The sequence below is a fragment of the Vicugna pacos genome, chromosome 12, assembly GCF_048564905.1.
Source record: "Vicugna pacos chromosome 12, VicPac4, whole genome shotgun sequence".
Taxonomy (NCBI): Eukaryota; Metazoa; Chordata; class Mammalia; order Artiodactyla; family Camelidae; genus Vicugna; species Vicugna pacos.
Window position 1 is genome coordinate 51,393,613 of NC_132998.1, and position 20,135 is coordinate 51,413,747.

The 20,135-nt window shown below is 34.8% G+C and overlaps 1 protein-coding gene across 1 annotated transcript in view; it reads right to left on the minus strand.

The window, feature by feature from the left end:
- TRHDE (thyrotropin releasing hormone degrading enzyme) overlaps positions 1-20,135 on the minus strand; it is a 331,308-nt gene that overhangs the window by 64,375 nt on the left and 246,798 nt on the right. The window contains exons 8-12 of the mRNA XM_072973927.1: positions 14,763-14,828; positions 13,943-14,130; positions 8,703-8,791; positions 2,162-2,295; positions 2,007-2,062 (exon numbers count right to left, since the gene is read on the minus strand). Of these exons, the coding sequence (XP_072830028.1) occupies positions 2,007-2,062; positions 2,162-2,295; positions 8,703-8,791; positions 13,943-14,130; positions 14,763-14,828 (533 nt within the window). The remainder of the gene's footprint in view (positions 1-2,006; positions 2,063-2,161; positions 2,296-8,702; positions 8,792-13,942; positions 14,131-14,762; positions 14,829-20,135) is intronic.

Consider the following 20,135-nt stretch of genomic DNA (forward strand, 5'->3'; position numbering starts at 1 on the left):
ATCTGTAAATAAGCCAAAAAGAGCATGATATGTGTTTGGGAAACTGAAAGAAAGTTGATACAGGTTGGTAGCAAAACTTTGAAACATTTACCTGAATACACTGAAATATGAATAACTCTTAACCCTAAGTACAGGGTATTTCCAAGTACCGAATAAATCTAGTTTTGTGTTTATTTACTTTCATGCTAACAGGAAAATTATCTCATGATCAGGAGCAAAACAATTTAATGTATATTGAAAGAGATTTGCTTATTTTCCTGGCAAATTTGTATAAATGATAATGAAATTATTTACTTCAAACGTTTAAGGCTTCCAAAATTATAACTGAAAGCTATGTTTTCTGTTAGTCAAGAAGAAACTTAATTAAAAAAAATTTTTTACACTGAAATTAAATGAAGTATTTCATTAAAATAACTTCTATCATTTCATACAGAAAGATCCCTTCCTTTCAATTTCCATCAGCCTTCTGTCTTTAGGATATCAACTGCTTATTTGCTTTCTCACCATCATTTCAAATCTGTAAGTATTCACACGAACTACCATTTTAAAGCCCCTTGATTCTTCTAGATCTCCTGGCTCTTTTCATATATAAATGAAGTGCAGCATGGTTCTATAGCCAGACCACTTGGACAAAGCCCTGTTTCTGTCAGTTACTAGCTGTGTGATGTTGGGCAAATTACTTGACCTCTCTGAGCCTCCATTTCCTCATGTATATAATGGCAATAATAATACATATCTATTATAAGGTTGTGGTGAGAATTAAACAAATTACATGTCAAACAGAACAGTGTCTGGAATCTTATGTTTAACTAGCTATTGATAAACTAGTTCTCTTCTAGTTCCCCAAATTTTCCTTGTGGAACTCAACATAGCTTTCTTTTTCCTGCTTCTTTCTCAATGCAGTGTTACATTAAGTACACTCTCTCACTGGCTTTTTGCACTCTCTAAACTCCAATGTCAAAATAATCTTCATGGCATCCCTCCTGCTTTCTTCAAAGTCTTCACAGCTTTCTTAATCATTACCCCATGTAGCACTATTTCTAAATTTTTCCCAGTAATATCAGATCATTACAATTAAAACTATATTTGCAGATACTAACTACTATATATAAAATAGATAAATAAGTTTATACTGTATAGCACAGGGAACCATATTCATTATCTTGTAGCAACTTATGGTTAAAAAGAATATGAAACAGAATATATGTAAGTTCCTATAGGACTGAAGCATTGTGCTGTACACCAGAAATTGACACAACATAGTAGACTGACTATACTTCAATAAAAATGTATTTTAAAAAATTAAAACTATCCTTGGGTGTGAGGCAATACAAAATATTAAAAGGATTGAGTTTATTTCACTATTTAGTCTCAAGATTGAGTAAAATAGCTTGGGTTTATGATCAACATTATTTTAAAGGAATAACTATTTAATGACTAGTCAAAAGAGTAACTAACTTTAACATTATAAATCTAACTATGAAAATAGCACGAAAAATTCTGCAACTATTACTCTAACTTCTGCTAGAAGATTGATATATATTTTGTCCAGAACAGCTTTACCCAGTGGAATATTTATTTCTGTCTTGCAGCACAAGCTTTTCGTAATGAATCACATTCAAAAATACATTAAAAAAAGATAGACTAGTATATGTCAGGAAAAAAAAATTGCTGATGCTGGAAGGTATTTTTCATCAAAAATTAAATATGGCACAATGGTCATTTTGTAGAGTTCATTAATGAAATTGGAAAGAGATTATTAATCTCGAGTGTTAAATTGAACTTGCAGCGAAAATTGATCAAGCTTCCCCTGACTCAGAAATGCCCCGTGGCTACTATTGATCAAGAGTTTGGGACACGGATTACAATTCATATCCAAACACAAAGAACGTGAGATAGAAACTATTTTTAAAAGAGTTCTTCTTTAAAACATACATATTATTTAGCTTAACAGAGGAAGCTTGATGGGCATGAGTTTTATTGTGGATATCCACAGGAAAACATACCTGGCGAGGCTGAAGGCATCGTCGATTAGACCTGCTCGGTTACTGACAGAGAGAACCTATGAGGTCAACCAGAATAAAAAAGTGGAATCACTTAGAATTAAAATGGCAGGTGTTCCCATGTCAAAACCTGTCTTGGACGAGTAAATCCAGCTTACCTCATGGTTCCTGATTAACTGATCAATTAATAATCTCCAATTCCTTAAATCATAGTTGACTCTAAAATAGCCTGTTTGATTGATGTTCCCCAGCAACCAGCTTCCTTTGTCCAAAGAAGTTATTCTGTGATGCTCTGAAAACAGCATTTTGGGGGAGTAAAACAGATTTAAAACATTAAGGGTTAACATGATATGAAGTAAGTTTTCTTAATACCAGATATCACAGCACCAAAAACTAAAAAAGGACACCATGCTAAATTTCTAATTGAAGTCTACTCTTTAATCAGTCACTATATCTAGAATTTGCTAGAGAACCTTTCAAATGGATCACTTGTTATTACTCAATTGTTTTCTTATAATTAACATATTTGTTCTTGATAAAAGCTTATTACCTATACACAATTTTCTTTCTGAAGATAAATGTGACCAAGAAACCTACTTCTGCACTCGTTTGGCTTCTCGTATATGTAGAGATTGTGTATGTATCTGGGGTTAGAATAAGAGGAGGCTTTAGATTCATAATCTACTTATTTTACTCAGTAAGAAAGTGGTTAAAACAATAGGGTTCATCTATTTGAAAGTCACTGTTATTTCTCACCTTCTTCCTTGGAAGGACTGATAAATAACAGACTTCCCAGCATCATCAATAATGCTGGGCAAAGAAACCTCATTCGCTTTAGACTCTAATATTTTTACATATAATTAAAGCAAATATAATAAATTCTGCTTATTGGAATCACTTTGGGAAAATGCTAAGTTGATTATGTTCTCTGGCTAATTCAATTAAAGGAAGCCAGTAAAAGCAATCTTACAACGTACAATGTTAACCCCTTCAAATACAGTACAGATGGAGAACTCAGTCACTTCTAATGTCAGCCTTTATTGACTTCCCACAACCACAGTTTACAGTTCTAATCACTTTGTTGCTGATGTCCTCAGGACTCATGCTTCATAGAAGCTGCATAAGTATGAAGTTTACTTAAAATTTATATTTTACACACACACACATCGGTCTATCAAATGTTCACAAGGACTCAAAGCCAGAAAATGCATCAGGGAAGCCATCTGTGTCATTTCTGAGTAAGAGGCGCAGTCTCTAATTCTCATTCTCTTATCAAAGTATTTACACATCAGACTGCAAAACAAGTTTTATTTACACATTAGACTACAAAACAAGTTTTATTTCTATTTTGGAAACACTGAATTTACAGAGTACCCTCGCTCAAGTGGAAACCATATAGGAAAAGGTTATGCCACAAAAATGACTGGATGATCATTCATGGTTATTCATTGCTCTGGTCTGGAACAGGGTGGGACAACTTATCCAATGCATGGTACATATTACCAATTTTCAAAAACGTGCAGGAAAAAAATACTTAAATATAAACGTATACGGAACACCGAAATCTAATCTTTAAAGTTTCAAATAGCACGTCCACTTCTTCAGCACTCTGATAAAGCTCATCTGTTAGAAAAGATACAGAAACGAGGCTCAGAAAGGTTAACTGAACCGTCCGCCAAGCTGGAGATGGTGCATCTCGGGTCTCCTCCCTCCCATGTCCTTCTTACACGTTATACTCTATTGATACAAGATAGTATAACACGTTTACTGTAATAAAATACATCCTTATATTGATTTGAAAAGGGAGGAAATAGCATGGGAGACCAGGATTAGAGCAAGAGTGGGAAAGCTGAACCCTTGTACCACTTGGCCTGTACGTGATGTCTGAAATTAGGCCATTGAGTCTCTTTGTTCTCAATGTCCTTACCTATAACCTAAAGGCCAACTAACGGCATTTAGGGTCCCTTCCATTCCTATAATTCAGTGGAAGAAGGGGTTATTTTTCTTAGTTTGAGATTTTTACCCAGCTAAATCTGTGGTAATAAGGAAAAGTAATCTGACAGATATAATTCTGAAATATTAATAGCTTCCCAAATTTCTGATACTTTGTATTTATATATTTTTTCAAAAATTTAATGGGTTTATCCATACAATTTCTGTGCTTTAGAATATCCCATTTTGCACATATAAAAATAAAAACAAATAATTTTTTAAAATATGACATTTTAAAAACTGAAACTCATAAAGCTTTTAATTAATCATGTCTGCCTTTACCAAAAAAAATTAAGACTGAAATATTGATGATATTGTTTCTTTTTTAATAACTCTGTCTTCAAGAATGATAAAATTTTTTATAACAATACATATTTAAATTACTTTTGAATTCACTTGGGTTAAGAATAAGTTTGATCATCTAAGAAGTGAGTTTTTTTTTAAGAAATTACAATATTAAGCATTGAGTTTAGTATATGAACACATAATTTATCTTGTTACAGCACTGAAATGCTCATGGTCTCCTATGATATTAAATCTATTTTTTAAAATTACCTTCAGCTGACATTTTAGATAGCTCAGAACGACTTAACTTCACGTGACACCCTCAGCTCTAGTTTTTAAACTCCCTGAATTTAACAAATTATGGGCAGAATAGAGACCAATTAATACAGGAAAGCAATCCCTACACCTTCTATGTCATCTGAGAAGAAAAAGAAAGGCAGGAATCTATTGTTTTTAAGTATGCTGTTATTAAATTAATAACTAAAACCTGAAGGTTGTTACTGTTCATGAATATTTTTATGCCTTTGGTATGAATGAAATCTTTGGAGGAATGATTCTCTGAAAGATTTTGTAATAGATTTTTAAATATCTTTTTCATTCTAGTTAATTATATCTCTAAAATGTTCTCCAAATTAACTAATGGCAGGCAATGAATTTTAAAGAGCTCTTTTCCAGTGGCCTAATGAGGTACAGTATATGATGAGTACCATAGTAAAAAGTATGGAAGCTATATTTCAGGTGTCAGTAATAACAATTAAAATTTGTATTTAGAATGTAAAATGGCACAAGACATAGACTCTATCAAGGCACAGAGTAGCTGGCATTTTATAATATGCTATGTTTTTATGTTCTCTACTTTCTTTGGGAATAAAAAGAGAAAGGAGATTAGATCTTTCTACTCAATGTTGACTACTCTGGTTGCAGAAGAGTCAAAATTTAAAACAACAAAAAAATCAATCAGGGTAACAAGGCTAACAATGTGAAACAGACTCAGGTATGACACCTGTTGATTTTCTCACTGGACTCTTGCGAGAATCAAATTAGATAACAAATTATTTAATGTTCTGTGGAAACTACAGAGAACCCAGAGAACTCTGTGTGTGTGTGTGTGTGTGTGTCCAATGGCAAAGTGCTGAGTAACTGACAGATCTGCAAAGTAACTTTTAAAGTATTAAAATCTTACATGTATGTGTGTGTGTGTGTGTGTTAGAGAAAATAAATTTTAGAAAAGAAAAATCATGCTCCTAAAATACTATGAGCAAGTTATTTCTCGAGCTTTAATTCCCTCATTTGTAACATGGGGAAAATTTTAATACTCACCTTAAAGGTTTGTGAGTTTCATATGAGCCAATGCTTAAGGAAAGTATTATGCTATTTTTAATGTTTACTTCTAATTGTCAGCATCAATTTCCCTTCTATTTTGAGTCTCTTCTTTCCTAACATTTGGCAGTAAATGTATTCCCTTCCATTGCACATGAATTAACATCCAGTCAACACACAGGCTACTGCATTTATAAATGTCTGCATACTCAGCATTTTCATAGTAAAAACAAAAGAGGTGAGTCCTTGGGAGAGGGCAGAGCTCAGTGGTAGAGTGCATGCTTAGCATGTAGGAGGTCCTGGGTTCAATCCCCAGTACCTCCATTTAAAAATAAATAAGTAAAAGAGACAAATCCTTCTACCTGTTTCCAATAACTTAAAAAGTGGTTTTAAAACTATTTTCAGACTAAAATGATCTGTACCTTCACTTGGAATTAATTAGATACTCATCTGAAGGGTTTAAAAATTGAAGTGTCAAGAGTATATAATAATTCAAATCAAATTCATACTTCATATTGTTCACCAATGGCTTGACCTTAGTATCATGTGACATCAAATCAATATTGCTGATAATGAAAAATTACAAGAACATTGATCTGATTGTTATAATTAAAAGGTTGAAAGTTTTACATATATTTATAAGAATTGACTAGAATATTTTTACTGCTTCTATGAAGAAACATATTTCATTGATATTAGTTGACTATATTTTGAAAAAAAGAAGCAACAACACCTAAAAGGAGACAGATTTTGCAATCTTTTTTTTTGCCCCTAATCTTTGCCTGGTGTCAGTTTTTTATTTGTCATCAGAATGAAGGAGTTCAAGACAAAACTAAATGTATCTAGAATGCGACTAAACAGGGAAAATAGAAAAGTTGCCTTTCTTTTAGGGCCCTCGTGGAAACTTCTTCCAGAGTTACATATTTATAAAGTTTTCAAGAAACATTTACTCAGTATGGGCATTCCCTACAAAAGCCTTAACATTTCAACTGGGACAATGTTTTATCAACCAGAAGACTCTACTATGATTGACTAGAAAGTGACACATAGCACGCTGTAGGCTGCACCGCGCACAACTTTGGGGTGAGGGAATGTAGAGTTAATATCATAGTTCATGTAAATAGCAGCTCCCAGAATGACGCTCTGCACAAACTATGCAGCTGTGTACACCAACCAAGGTATTTCCATAGGTGACGTCTTAGGCATACAAATGGTTTGCAATAGCGTGCTGTTATTATTTCTGATTAATAACAAATGACTATAAATAAGAACAACTTCTCACAAACAACCTGCGGCTATTGGTCAAGAAAAGCCGTGAGAGCAATTACCTGTAATGAAGCATAATCTGCCAAAAATACCAAATCGCTATGCTGTACACCTGAAACTAATTTAATACTGTGAATCAACTTATATTCAAATTATGCTTCACTTAAAAAAAGGGAAAAAGAAAAGCCATGATACTGTTCTAGACGCTCTGTGTAAAGTAAGAGGACGCCATGAATGACAGCATAGAAGAGACAAGGGAACTAGAGGAGACGGACGTGGGGAAAGCACCCAAGAAGAATCAGGCTTGCTCTGAACCCCTGCACGGTCTAAAAGTGGACGTTGGGGCTGATTCCAACATTGGATCAGCATCTTTGCTCTCTTCCAATTTCCCATTCCTATAAACTGTTCTATGTTACGTTCCTAGCAATCCCACAGAGGGATGGCTTCATTCTAATAATGGGATCATTACAATAACAACTCATTGCTCTTGCTCTTCATTTCATAATAAATTATATAGATAAATAAAACAACTATGTGGAGGTAAAAGAGAAGTATAAAGACAAATAATACAGTCAGTGTGAATTTCGAATTATGATATAAATACTACCTCGAAGAAATGAAAGGAATGGATTATAATAAGCAATTTAAAAGGAGAAACAGCAACACATCTTAAAGTAAGCATGTCAATGTATCGCTACATTACATGTGAATGTTTTATACTTCATGTGTATAAATGAAAGCACATATTTTTATAATATGTAATCATATGTTAAAAATACAATAAAATTACAAAAAATACAATAAAATACAATGAAAATTTAAATAAAAAATCAACTTTTTTACAAAAAACAGGAGTTTATATTTCTGGTAAGACTAGATTCTGCTGTAAGAACTTCTTCTTATGTGTGTATGTATTTGGAGCACCTGTATCTCCCTTAATAGCAAGACTGAGGGGAAGAAATAATACTTTTGTTATTTATTTATACCTCACGTTATTTCAAAAAAAGATCAGTGGCTGTTTAAAATGATGCTCACAAAACAGCAAGAAGACATCAATTAGCACAATGTTAGAAAAGAGTAGGAAAAACAAAATGTGGACATACTTGACTATTTAAATCTAAATGAAACGTTACATAAAAGATGATAATTAGCTTTTTTCTTCAATTCAAAGGAAAACAGAAATAAGGGAGACCTGTTCCACACTGTAGCATGAAGATTGGATTCAAGAAATAGCTTTCTGACAGTGAATCGAAATAGGTCACTACCTTATTTGAAGATACTTAGAAACAGAATAGAATCTCATCTTTCTCTGCTCCTTGAGCGTTAACCCTGCCCAAGGGATGGTTTGATAACCCACCAAGGCCTCTCCCTTCTGGCCTAATAATTATCTAATTCAATGGAGAATATTGCCTCGCCCATTCTTTAAACAGCCAGTCTGGTAAAGAGAAGATAGCCGGAAAACAGAATTAAAAGTGTGGCCTGAGTTTCAGTATCTGGCATACTGTTGTACTGGCAGTTATGATTATAATTTAATCACACTTGGGAATTATTACATGATACAATTTAAAGCAGTTAAAATTGGTGCTACAAACTCTTAGGTTCAAATTTTCTCTTTACCATACAAGACACAAATAAATTTAACAATTGTACCAGCAGACTGAAATCAGACTATGTAGAAACTATACTATGATAGTTTAACTTTATAGAAGTGATTCTTCTATATTCTCTTTGTAATTTGTCTTTATTCACATTTTTATAACAGCTGAAACCAAAGCGTAAGTTGCTAAACAAGTACCTGGACCCAAATAGTTCCTCGGAGGAGAATATATATTTTACCTGATTTGTTGGACACCCAAATAATTGCTTCTGAAGACACATGGCTTCTATTTCCTACCACAATAGTTAATGGAATCTGCCACAGGTAACTGCAAAATAAAAGAGAAACTTTGAGAATAAAAATGGTTATAACGAATTAACAAATTCCATTTCCCATCCACCTTCCGGGTGATTTTTATTATTCTCTTTAGAAGAATTTTTTAAATTCCCCAGTCATAAATGTCAGCGAATAAGTCAAGAAGATGAATTAACTAGTTCAATGTCACTAAGCAGACCTGGTCTCTAAGAGTTTTAATTTCAATACAAAAGGGGGACTACCAACAAAACAATTTATCTTGAGGGGAAAAAAAGGAGATTTACATTTTGCATTAGGAATAAAAAGTTACTAAAATCTATAAATCTGAGCCACTACCATCTATTGATTAAAGTCTCAAAATAACTCCTTTCTACTTGATTCTATATTAGATTAATGCACATTTCAGTGGTTTCATGCATTTGCATTTCAACATGCTCCTTACTTATTTGTCTAACTGTTCTTAAGAAACACTTCTGCAGTATTTATAGAAAGGTTAATGCAGCACACCTAAAGTTAGTCAACAAGGCAGAAACAAAAAGCAAAACTAACCAGAGCCCCCCAAATCCAGATCAACACAAAGAACACAGTGAGACACACTTAATGCTTTGTTTTCTGAAATGGAATTTCCAACCTGATGTGTGAAACCATCCACCAATGGGCAGGGATCTGTCATGAGTCTCGGTTATCAAGGAGAAGCATTTTCTAGAATTAGACTTTTATAGGATTTAAAATTCGAGGCCTAAACTTGTACATGAAGTAATATCAATCTAGTCTCAAATGAGTTGCCAGAGATAAGCTGGATCATCTTACAATAAAATCCAATGACTACATTTTGTTTCCATAAAATGCAGCCAGATTATGTTGACCCATCTTTACACCATTAGCAACAGGAACAGCCAACAATGCGCAGTATGTGAAAAATATTTTTGATTTGAAAAAATGTAAAAAGGGATGCCATATGAACTCCATAACTGTCAGAGTGAAGGAAGAATTAAGAATTTTTCAGGGAACAATGTCTGGGTTGTAGACCGAAAAATAGAAATGAACATTCTGTTTTTCCTTTGGTGAGGTCAGAGGGGAGGACATCTCCAAATCTGTCATATGGAATTTGATCATTTTATCATTTCATGTTTCCCAGTCACAATAAACAGAATTTAGTAATAATAAAAAACCCAAAAGGAAGATTGGAAGAAATTCTTAGTTTTATACCAAGTGCTATCTCCAACATGGAAAGTTAAAATAGTATGTTTAAGATTCTGAATCTTAAGAGTATACGGCTGTACTTAATCAGAGATGTATCTTTGAGTACCAGCTATGTGGGGACCTTATGCTATGCTGCAATGAACTGCACACGCTGGTGAGGAAATAAACCACCTACAGCAGCCAAACAGGTGTGTCTGTGGGGTAGACATTGGTGAACACATCTTATGTAAGCTCTTTAGCAATTACCTCCAAGCTCGTAATATGATACCAAGAATATTTCACGAATATTTAATAATGGACTTACTGTGAGGAAGACAGAGAATTTATATATATGTATATACTCAACAGCCATGCTCTAAAAAAATAGACATTTTCTTTTTGATTAATTGAAATAATCAGTTGAGCAACAACTGTGCCTGACTCTCTATCTGATTCTCAAATTAAACTGTGAACTCATTCTTGTGTACCTAAGATCTCGCAAAGGCCTGGAAATGAAAGGCACTCCAGAAATTGGCTGTTGAAATAAATCGAATGCGATTGCATTGAAGTCAAAAAAAAAATATATCAATCAATACATAAGACAGAGGTTTATTTTTGTGAATTTGACTTTCTAGTACAATTAAGTATCTGTTAAAAGGTAAGAAATATACAAAACTAAAATGTTTAAAACTCTTCCAGGATAAATGTGTCTTTTTATAGCATGATCATAAAATGTGAAATATTATTTGCCCCTAATGTAAACAAACATAATTTTACATTTATTTAAGCTGTAGTCTTCTAAATAATGAAACTAGACATTGTAATACAAATTGATATGTTTTGATATTTGAGTTTTAGCAAAAGTCTCCAAAGCCCAGAAAAAAGAGATTCCTATACCTGCCTGTTGTTGACAGTCCATTCCTAAACTGGAATTCGTAAACTGGAAACGTCCTAAGTGGCAAACATTTCATGGTATAGCAATATCAGATGCAAAAAAAAAAAAGGTTAACTTTAAGATATTGGGATATAAATTGGGGCATTTTGTAAAATTTTTAAAAATAGCCTTCTATATTTTTCCTCAGAATGACTTTGCACTCGATTCTACATGTCCGTGTGTGTGTGTGTACATTCATACATACACACACACACACACAAAATAAAAATTATAAATTAACAAGCAGATCTGAAGTTTGTATTCATTTCTGAATTGCTATACTATTAATACTATATGCTATTTTTCATAACTTTCCAAATAATACGTATGTAGTCTTTTCATCTTTTCATTTTAAAATCAAACAGAGCATGGCAATTATGTTGCTTTATGATTACAACTTAAAAGGCTAGAAGACCCTAAACATCGTGGGTGAAAAGCTCTGTGAGGTGTGCTGTAAAAAAACCTAAGACCACAGCAGGTTATATTTAAAAACAGACTAGTAAAAGGAACTCGTAAAATCAGATTGTGCCCTAGCCCCTTAAGTTTAACTCAAATTTTAGTAGTATCTTATTTTAAGCAAAAAAAAAAAACCCAAAAAACAAAAAATGCATTTCAAAAGACCCTCGAGAGTTTTGTTTTCTTAAATAGTCTTCATCGGGAGGTCACATTTTTTGTAATAAAGCAATGTTTATTCTAATGATTATGATGAGATAGAAAAGAATAGGTGCTTATTTTAGCTCGAGTGAAAAAAACTCTTTAAATGGTACCAATATTGGCGAAGCATTCATGTAGATTCCATGAAAATTGCTCAGAGGTTACTGTCATTGACCAAAAACAAAAGGAGATAAATGTAATTCTCTGTAGCACAGGACCCTGAGAATCTCCTTCAATGTAGGAGGAGACATTACTAAACTTTATAATGTATTAACTTCATAAAGAAAAAACAGCTACGTAAATAAATCCACAACTTTCCAAATACTAAAATTCTAGCAAATATTTTATTCACTTTCACATATCAAGTAAGCATGTACAATTATTATATAAAGACCTTTCCTTTCTCTGCTGTAACGCAGCTACTACATGTGAAAAACATTACTATGGTACACCTCAAAAATGTTCTAGGCATGTTGCAGTCATAGTCTAAAGTCTTTTACAAAATTAAAGATAAAGAATTGACTATACTGTCAGAGAAAATACCCACAATTCATGGGATTTCTGGCATAAATGGCCTCTGTGTTTTAAAGCATCAACTGTTTGCATCACATGATAAAGAACTAAGCAGGCTCAGACAAAGGGCAGGTGGAAGTGGTACTGAAGCTTTGACCACAAAGTCATAGTGAATTGAATGATCAAGAATATAAAATTGAATGCTAAAATTTCAACTGCAAGTGCTATTCTTTCAAAATAAGGTAGAAGATGAATTTTGACATTGGAAGGATGCCATGCATTAACTCACTCTTAAGATTTTCTATGCCAAGTTTTCAGGGCTCAAAAATCACCCAAACAATGATTTTAGAACTCCAGCAAAAGCAAAGCTCTGTAGATGTGACATAGTCCTACACAGCCTGGGAGAAATTCTTCCTTTAAAGAGCCAGACTTCATGGCGGATACATCTGATGCATGCTATAGGCTGACAGAGTATTTTTGTTCAGAATTTGTTCTGTCATCTGCGTGTCCTTTATGTTTTTCTGCATCAGTGATATTGATGTCAGGCAGATCACTCTGAAAGGCACGGCCTGAATCTCTCTAACTTCGCCACAGTCAGGAAGTTTTCATGTACTTTCTGGCAAGGCCAGGGTTGGTGTCTAAGCAGGTTTAACCTGAGACCAAAGTGGGTGGTCAGAAGCAGCGTTTGGCAGCTGTGGGGAATCCAGGCTGGGTGAGGAAGGGCTGACAGTCAGCCCCTGACAGCGGAGCGGGATAATACCATATTCCGTGAGTCCAAACCGTTGGATTTAAAGGGCATTTTGTTAAAGGCCATTCTATGCACTGAGCAGGAGACTGAAGACAATGCTTCCTTAAGTGGGTTCCAAATTTAGTTATTAGAAAATGTTTATGAATTTCTTAGTCACGTCTACCTATAGCCTGCCTTGGAGTTAGCCTTCTTGGGATGATTTCCATTCCTCTTAGAGATAACGAAGAAAGCTGGATGCGTCCTTCACATCTACATTCTGGTGGATGATAAAACCTGATTCCTCATATTCCAAAGTAAAGGGAGACAGCATGACCAGCCTAATCCAACACCTCATTTTATTTACTGCCTTTACCCTCCATCCCCCTGTCCCCGCCTCCCTACCTCTTACCAGGCTACTTTTGAAAAACTAAAATGGAATGATTTAAGTTCTACTATCTTTCCCTGGCTCAGCTTTAATAAAGCACCAAACAGTAGGAAAACACGAGATAGAAAAGAAACACCGTTGCTGACTTTTCAGTAATTAAATAAAAGTTTCAAAAGAAAGTTAAAGTAACAATAAATCAAATTCCATATATGTTGCCTGTTTAGTGGTTTTCAAACACTACAAGTGAAGGAAGAGGACATACATTGATGGTAAGTGGCACTGACACCCAGACCATTTTAAAGCGGACCTAGCTTGAGTTCCTTTGGCTCAGAAGATTCAGTCTGTGGGGTTTTATTTGTTTTAACTCATCTTTCTGGATTGTTACTTTCTGTTCTCATCTATTTCATAAATCTCAAAACCAGTCTTAATTCACTTCAAAGCATTAACTTTCTTGAATTTAATTCAACATTTACAGGGAAAAGTAAAAAAAAAAAAAACCACACATTATTTTTGTAAATGACCATGATAATTTAAATTTAAGTTAAATTTAAATTCTCTTCTCAAACAAAATAACCTTGATAGTCAAACTATCTGGAAATGGGAATAAAAGAGGACTCAAAATGAAAATACCACATGTAAATAAAGAAATGAAAACCCTATCTCACGTGCATTTCATAATTCTGTTACCAATGCTTTTAAAAATGTTAAAAATGCAAAGTGAAACATCAAAAATGATAGCAATTTTTTTTCATGTGAAAAAGAGCCGTACCTGTTATTTTGAAGTTCATGTGCTTTAGTTTTAGCACTGATGTCATAAATAAAATGTTGCTGGGTAATTATTATTCTATTTTCTGCTGTTATATTTCCCAGGATGGTGATAACAGGGTAACCCATCTGGAGCGTCCACTGATCCATTACTTCTTGTATATTTACATATTTTCCATTCCTTTTTAAAGCCTTTATAACCAAAATTGTATACGTTAATTTAATAAACATGATTTATAAACATAATTAACATGAAACCATTTTCAGGTTTACCTTTATGATTTACTTACGTATGAAAACATTTAAACTCAGTGAAACTAATATAATGTGTTAGTAAAATCAATCTTCTTTCCTTAACTTAAGCTTCATGCATGTATACATAGAAATAAAAGCTTTATTAACATTAAAGTTTATACCTAATAGAAGAGAAAACATACTTTATTGTAAAGCAAGTACTTGCAGCATCATTAAGTATCCTTAGTAAGTCTAATATTAAATTTAAATATTTGTTATTCATTTATAGAAAAAAATTCTTTCACATCAATATTTCTCTCAAACATGACACCATATTAAAATTATATTTCAGAAGCAGTATTATTTTTGAAGTAGGTAAGGTGTCTTTTACTACCATCCGTAGTTGGAGTAATTTTAAACCTCATTATCTTTATAATACATTAAATGCAAAACAAGAAAGCAATCTGAAGAAAAGGGAAATGTGAAAAGTAAAAACAAACTGTCAGTGTCAATAAAAGTTATGAATGTTTTATAAACTCAATTCAAATATTCAAGAAGAGGTTTTGGCATTGAAGCTTTCTGTGCCTTACCTCTGACAGTGTGCTCCAGAGATCATTTCTGGCAGCATTGCCATACTTATGAATGGTTAAGTAATCCTACGAAGAATATAAAATTATCATTTCAATTCAAAGGCTAAGCAATTTCCAGTAAACACATTTATTGCTCCATTCAGGTAAACATTTCCATCGGTTGGAATCGCATTAACACAAAGAGAAAGACATGAAAAAAAAATAAGGAATCTCATTTAAAAATATTCCAAAGAGATTTAACTATAGCATATTTCTTAATCAAATGATCAGGCACTACTAATCTCTTAAAAATTGTTTTCATAGCCGTCATTACTTCTTATGGATTTCTAGGGTCAAAGATCTTCCTCTAATTAAGCAAGTCAAACTCAAGCAATTTTGAAGAAACTATCTCTGCGGTGAAATATTTACGGGAAACTTTCCCAGGAGGCTTTCATGTTGAAGTGCTAAAAAAAAATTTTTGTTTTATGGAAAACAAAACAAAAAAACCTGACCAACATATACTGATATGTAGAGGGATTATTTTGCTAAAAAGTGAATGACTCTCTCCACGCCCTACCCAGTTCCCTAGTCCCTCTGCAAAAGACAGGCTGCCTAATAAAAAAAAAAAAAAGATACATACTTATTTCCATGAATGTCAAACACATATTAATATTTAAGAAGAAAAAGTCAATCTTAAATTTAATATTTTTAAGCTTAGGATTCCCCATTATTAATCATTAGTAAACCAAACACTGTCTACCTGATTCATGTCTGTTCCCCTTTAAGAAGCGTGAAACCATGCCTCTTGTCATTGTGACTGTGTCATTCAGTCATAGCTATTTGGCATTATTTTTTTTCTGAATCAAAAGTGGAAAAGTCAGTAGAAAGCAGTGTTTTATATTATGAAATGAGTTTCCCCTCCATCTGAAATTCCATCATCTCTACAACATGTAGGTAGGAGACAAAAATCCTAATTTACATCACAGTACTAAAACTGAAAAAAAAAATTGTTTTTTGCTGATTTCCTTCAGTGCTTTATGTAAAGCAGAATACTTTGGGGATAATTAAAGTTGGGGAAGCAAATTTTCTGAAATACAAATTGTAGCACCTGTGACAGACTCAGACTCAGCTTTCTTGGCAACTCACAGCACAGCAAGTGGCAACTCCCATTTAATCAGACTCCTAGAGATGCAAAGACCAACCCTAACTTAGCAACCACAAATTCACTGTCATCATCAGGTGATATGAATAACTTTATTGAAAAGAGACAACCCTGAATAACCAATCTGAATCCCAGTTTTGGCTTTATGTGCCATATGAAGCACTTTTAATTAGAACTCAGAGACTAGGACGTAAATAAATTATTTCAAATTTAGTTGTCAATTACCTTTTACGCTTCCTTAGGACTTCAATGAATAAATTTGGAAACAATAGGAATCGTGAGACATAAATTTGAATTTTATTTTACTGATGCTATAATTAAAAAGTATTAAAATTAGAACTAGTTACTACTGGGTTTTGTTTATGGGTAGTGTTGCTAGAATAACCCAAAAGAGAGAACAAAGGAAAATTACGTAGACCTTGAAAGCTGCAATACATGACTACAGGATTCTCTTCACAGACAGGCATAAGAATCCAACTGTTCATGACACGAGTTGACCTTGACCCAGTCTTGATCACCAATTTGAGCTCTTGGTTCCCTCCCTAATTCAGAATAAAGTTCAAGTTTATGTTTCATACAGGCTGAAATGGCAACCATCCAGGCTTAGGAAGCAGCTCCAACTTGCCTACCTCGGTGTCCAAGGCAGACAGCACGTCTCCTCGGACTCCCACCCATCCCAGTGTTGGGGCGTTACTGGAATTCTAAACATGTCACCTCCTTTTTTCCACAATAAAACCCAAATGTTTTCCTTAGCTCTGTTAGCCTACCTCTTACACAAAATGGTCATATTTTGAATTGAGGATATTTGGCTTGTCTTGGTAGCATTACAAAAAAACTTAAAGAACAGTGAATGTGGTTTTTCTTTTTTTCTTTTCTTTCTTTCTTTTTTTTTTTTTTTTTTTGATGGTCAGTCATTTATTTACTTATTCATTCCACACAATGTATGGTGCACTTTGCATGTGCCAGGTAGCTTTCAAGGGGCTGGGGAAACACAGGTAGAAAAAAGGTTACTGAAAACAACTGCAAACACTGAGATGTGATTTGCGTAGGAAGGTTTCTGTGATTAAAACTGTGGAATTCTTGGGATAACAACCACTTGACAAGATGAATCAAACATTCAGTATGAGGTTAGATAAGCAGACTTTTAAGTTCCTTTCAAACCTCCAAGTCAATGAACATGGAAATGGCTGGAGTTAACGGCCCTGAAATGGAAATTTATATTTACATTTGCATGTATGGAAGCCAATCAGCAATAGACTGGACATTATAATATTGAAGCAGAAGAATGGTTTAATGTTAACTGTAAAGAGAATTGCGGGTTCTCTACCCAAAACATTTCAGAAAGAGTACAGGTTTTATAGAAGAATAAAACAAAGGTGACCACTAGAATATTCTTAAGGAACAAACCCAACAATATCAACCAATTAGACGTTTAAAGCATGTTAAGCAAAAGTCTATTCTGATAAAGTGCAGGAAGGGGAGCCTGACTGTCTTTGTCCAAATCCAGGCTCCAACGCTCCCTAGCATGATCTTCAGCAGGTTACTTACCCTCTTTGTGCCTGTCTTCACATCTATAAAATATGGATAATAAAAGTATGTGCTGCACAGAGTTTTTCTGAGAAACAAATGATTTAATATCTGTACATGGTTAAAAAAGTGAAGCGTGCCTAACACAGTGCTGTCTGTTCCGCAGATGTCAGCTGCTATCACCTCTTTTTTTAATTTTAATTTTTTTTAATTCTTTTTGCTGGGGGAGGTAATTAGGTTTTTATTTATTTATTTTAATGGAGGTACTGGGGATTGAACCCAGAACTTTGTGCATGCTAGTCACGTGCTCTGCCACTGAGCTATACCCTCCCCTAGCTGCTATCATCTTTTTAATCATTTCAGGCTACAGGCTGGAAAATGGAATAACAAAAGGAAAAGCATCATTAATAAAAATTAAAGAACATACTACATGAAAACAATACTGTCTGCCTTCCTTTCAGCACTGTGTAAGTTGCTTTATATTTCATTTCATTCAGTCTCATGACGTGTATGAGCTAGATGGTAACATCATCATTTACGAGATCAAAACACTGGAACTCAGAGACCCCAGTCCTTGTCCAAACCCTACACCTGTGCACACAACTGCTGACCCAAATCCAGTATCTACGAGATGACACACAGTTAACTGAGTCATGCTCAAAGCTGAGCTCATTGTCCTCCCCCATACTGAGACAGGAAGGGGGCAGGCACATCCATTCAAGGAATGATACAGCAATTAACATCAAACGGTGGAAGATTCAACCCCCAGCAGGCCCTGAGGCTCAGGATGGTGGGAGATTTGACTTCTAGCAGACCTTGAGCTTCATTATACGCTCATTGTAATATATTAACATGGTAAATAACATACCCACAGGCACCAGCAGCCCCAAGGCGAGCCACAAAAGGTCAAAGAGTGGGAAATGGCCAACTTCCTTGGAATCCGAGCCCCTTCCCCAGGCTAGTTAGGCTGGTCCTTCCACTTATTAGCATATGAAGCCACTGAGCCCATAAAAACTGGCAACATGGTGCCTCGAAGCCTCCAGCCTCTCTCTGCCCGTTCGGAGACAGCCCACACTCTGTCTACAGAGTGTGTACCTACTTTTACTCTAATCTGGGCACCCAACACCTACCACCTCATGGCCTTTCTCTTGCCTTTTGATGTATCTCTCTAAATAAATCTACCTTTACTCAACTGTGGCTCCCTCTGAATTCTTTCCTGTGCAAAGCCAAGGACCCACACTTGGTGGGGCACATCCCAGGGGCTCAACCAAAGCCTGGGACATGGCCCTCCTCATGCCCCACATCCATTTTTCCTGCATCAACACCAGCTCCTTTTGGCAGCCCCTTCCCCAGTGATGACCCTTCCATCTACCTCAACCAAGGGATCATCCTTGATGCTTCTCTCTCCCTTTCTGCCACATTCAGGTAATGATCCACATCCTAAATATGCCCCCAGCATTACCCCTTCCTTTTAAGTTTGACAGCCACTGTACAGTATCTTGCCCAGATGTCTGCTATTGCTCTTGCTCCTGCTTCTGCTGTGTCTCTTTCAAATCTAATCTCTGTCACGGAGCCACACATGGGTACTTTTCATCAAATACACACATGAATCCCTGCTGCATTCAGAATACAGTCCAAACACCCTACTGTAACTTAAAGGTGTCCCTCATGGTCTGGTCCCTCTTGGCCTCTCCAACCCCATCTGTTACTTTGTTGTCCTCTAACTCAACTTAGCCCTTCCAGCTTTCTGGTAGATGCCTAAGGCATACTTCCTCCCTTTTCTAGTTCTCTGCAGTCTTTTCTCCTTTACCTATTTAAATTCAATTCACTCTCCAGGAGCCAAATTGGATACATTTCCTCCAGGAATCCTTTCCTGCCCATTCCCACTCCTTTCCCAATTCTGAGTTAAGTACGCCTCTTATATTCTCACATGTCTCACCATATAAGAGCATTTATCACACTGTAGTATAATTGCCTGTTTATTAGTTTGACTGCTTATGTAGTCTACAAACGCCATGAGAGTGAGGACCTTTTTATTCCTACTTACAACTCTTTAACCAGCATCACAGGAGATGCTGAATATATTTGTGTGATTTCTGACCTTCCTTATGCAATATGCCTTTCCACTGACAGCTGACAATGCAGTAAAGAGAGATTTCTTGTACCTATCAGGTTCCCCCAAAACGTCATATGAAAACACTAACATGGGACTTAATATACTATCTCAGTGCATATGTGTCAGATATATAAGTTGCACTGGTGTATGCAATTGGCTATGATGTCATCAAAAGACTATAAACTATTGGGTATGAGACCACGTTTTGTTTTACTTGCTTTGCTAACAAATGACACGGTTCATAACATTTCGTATCTAAAACCAGTGGGACAAATAAAAACAAGTGGAAAAAGTAAAAAGTGAGCCGAGGAAGTAAAGAACTATTCTTCTAAAATTCATATGGAAATAATTATGGAATACTGGTTCTCCTATTAATGAGCCCTGCAGCATTCATGAACCTTTCAGCCAGTTAAACCAGAGTGTTAGCTGTATAAATGGTTCATTTCTCAGGACATGGAGGGGCAGTTTGATAAAAACCAAAGATATATGGATTGATTTATATGTGCTTAGCGACAAATAACAAATAAATCCACTCTGGAATGACCATTTTTAATGACACGTTTTATTCTTTCCTATTATAAGAAGGTAA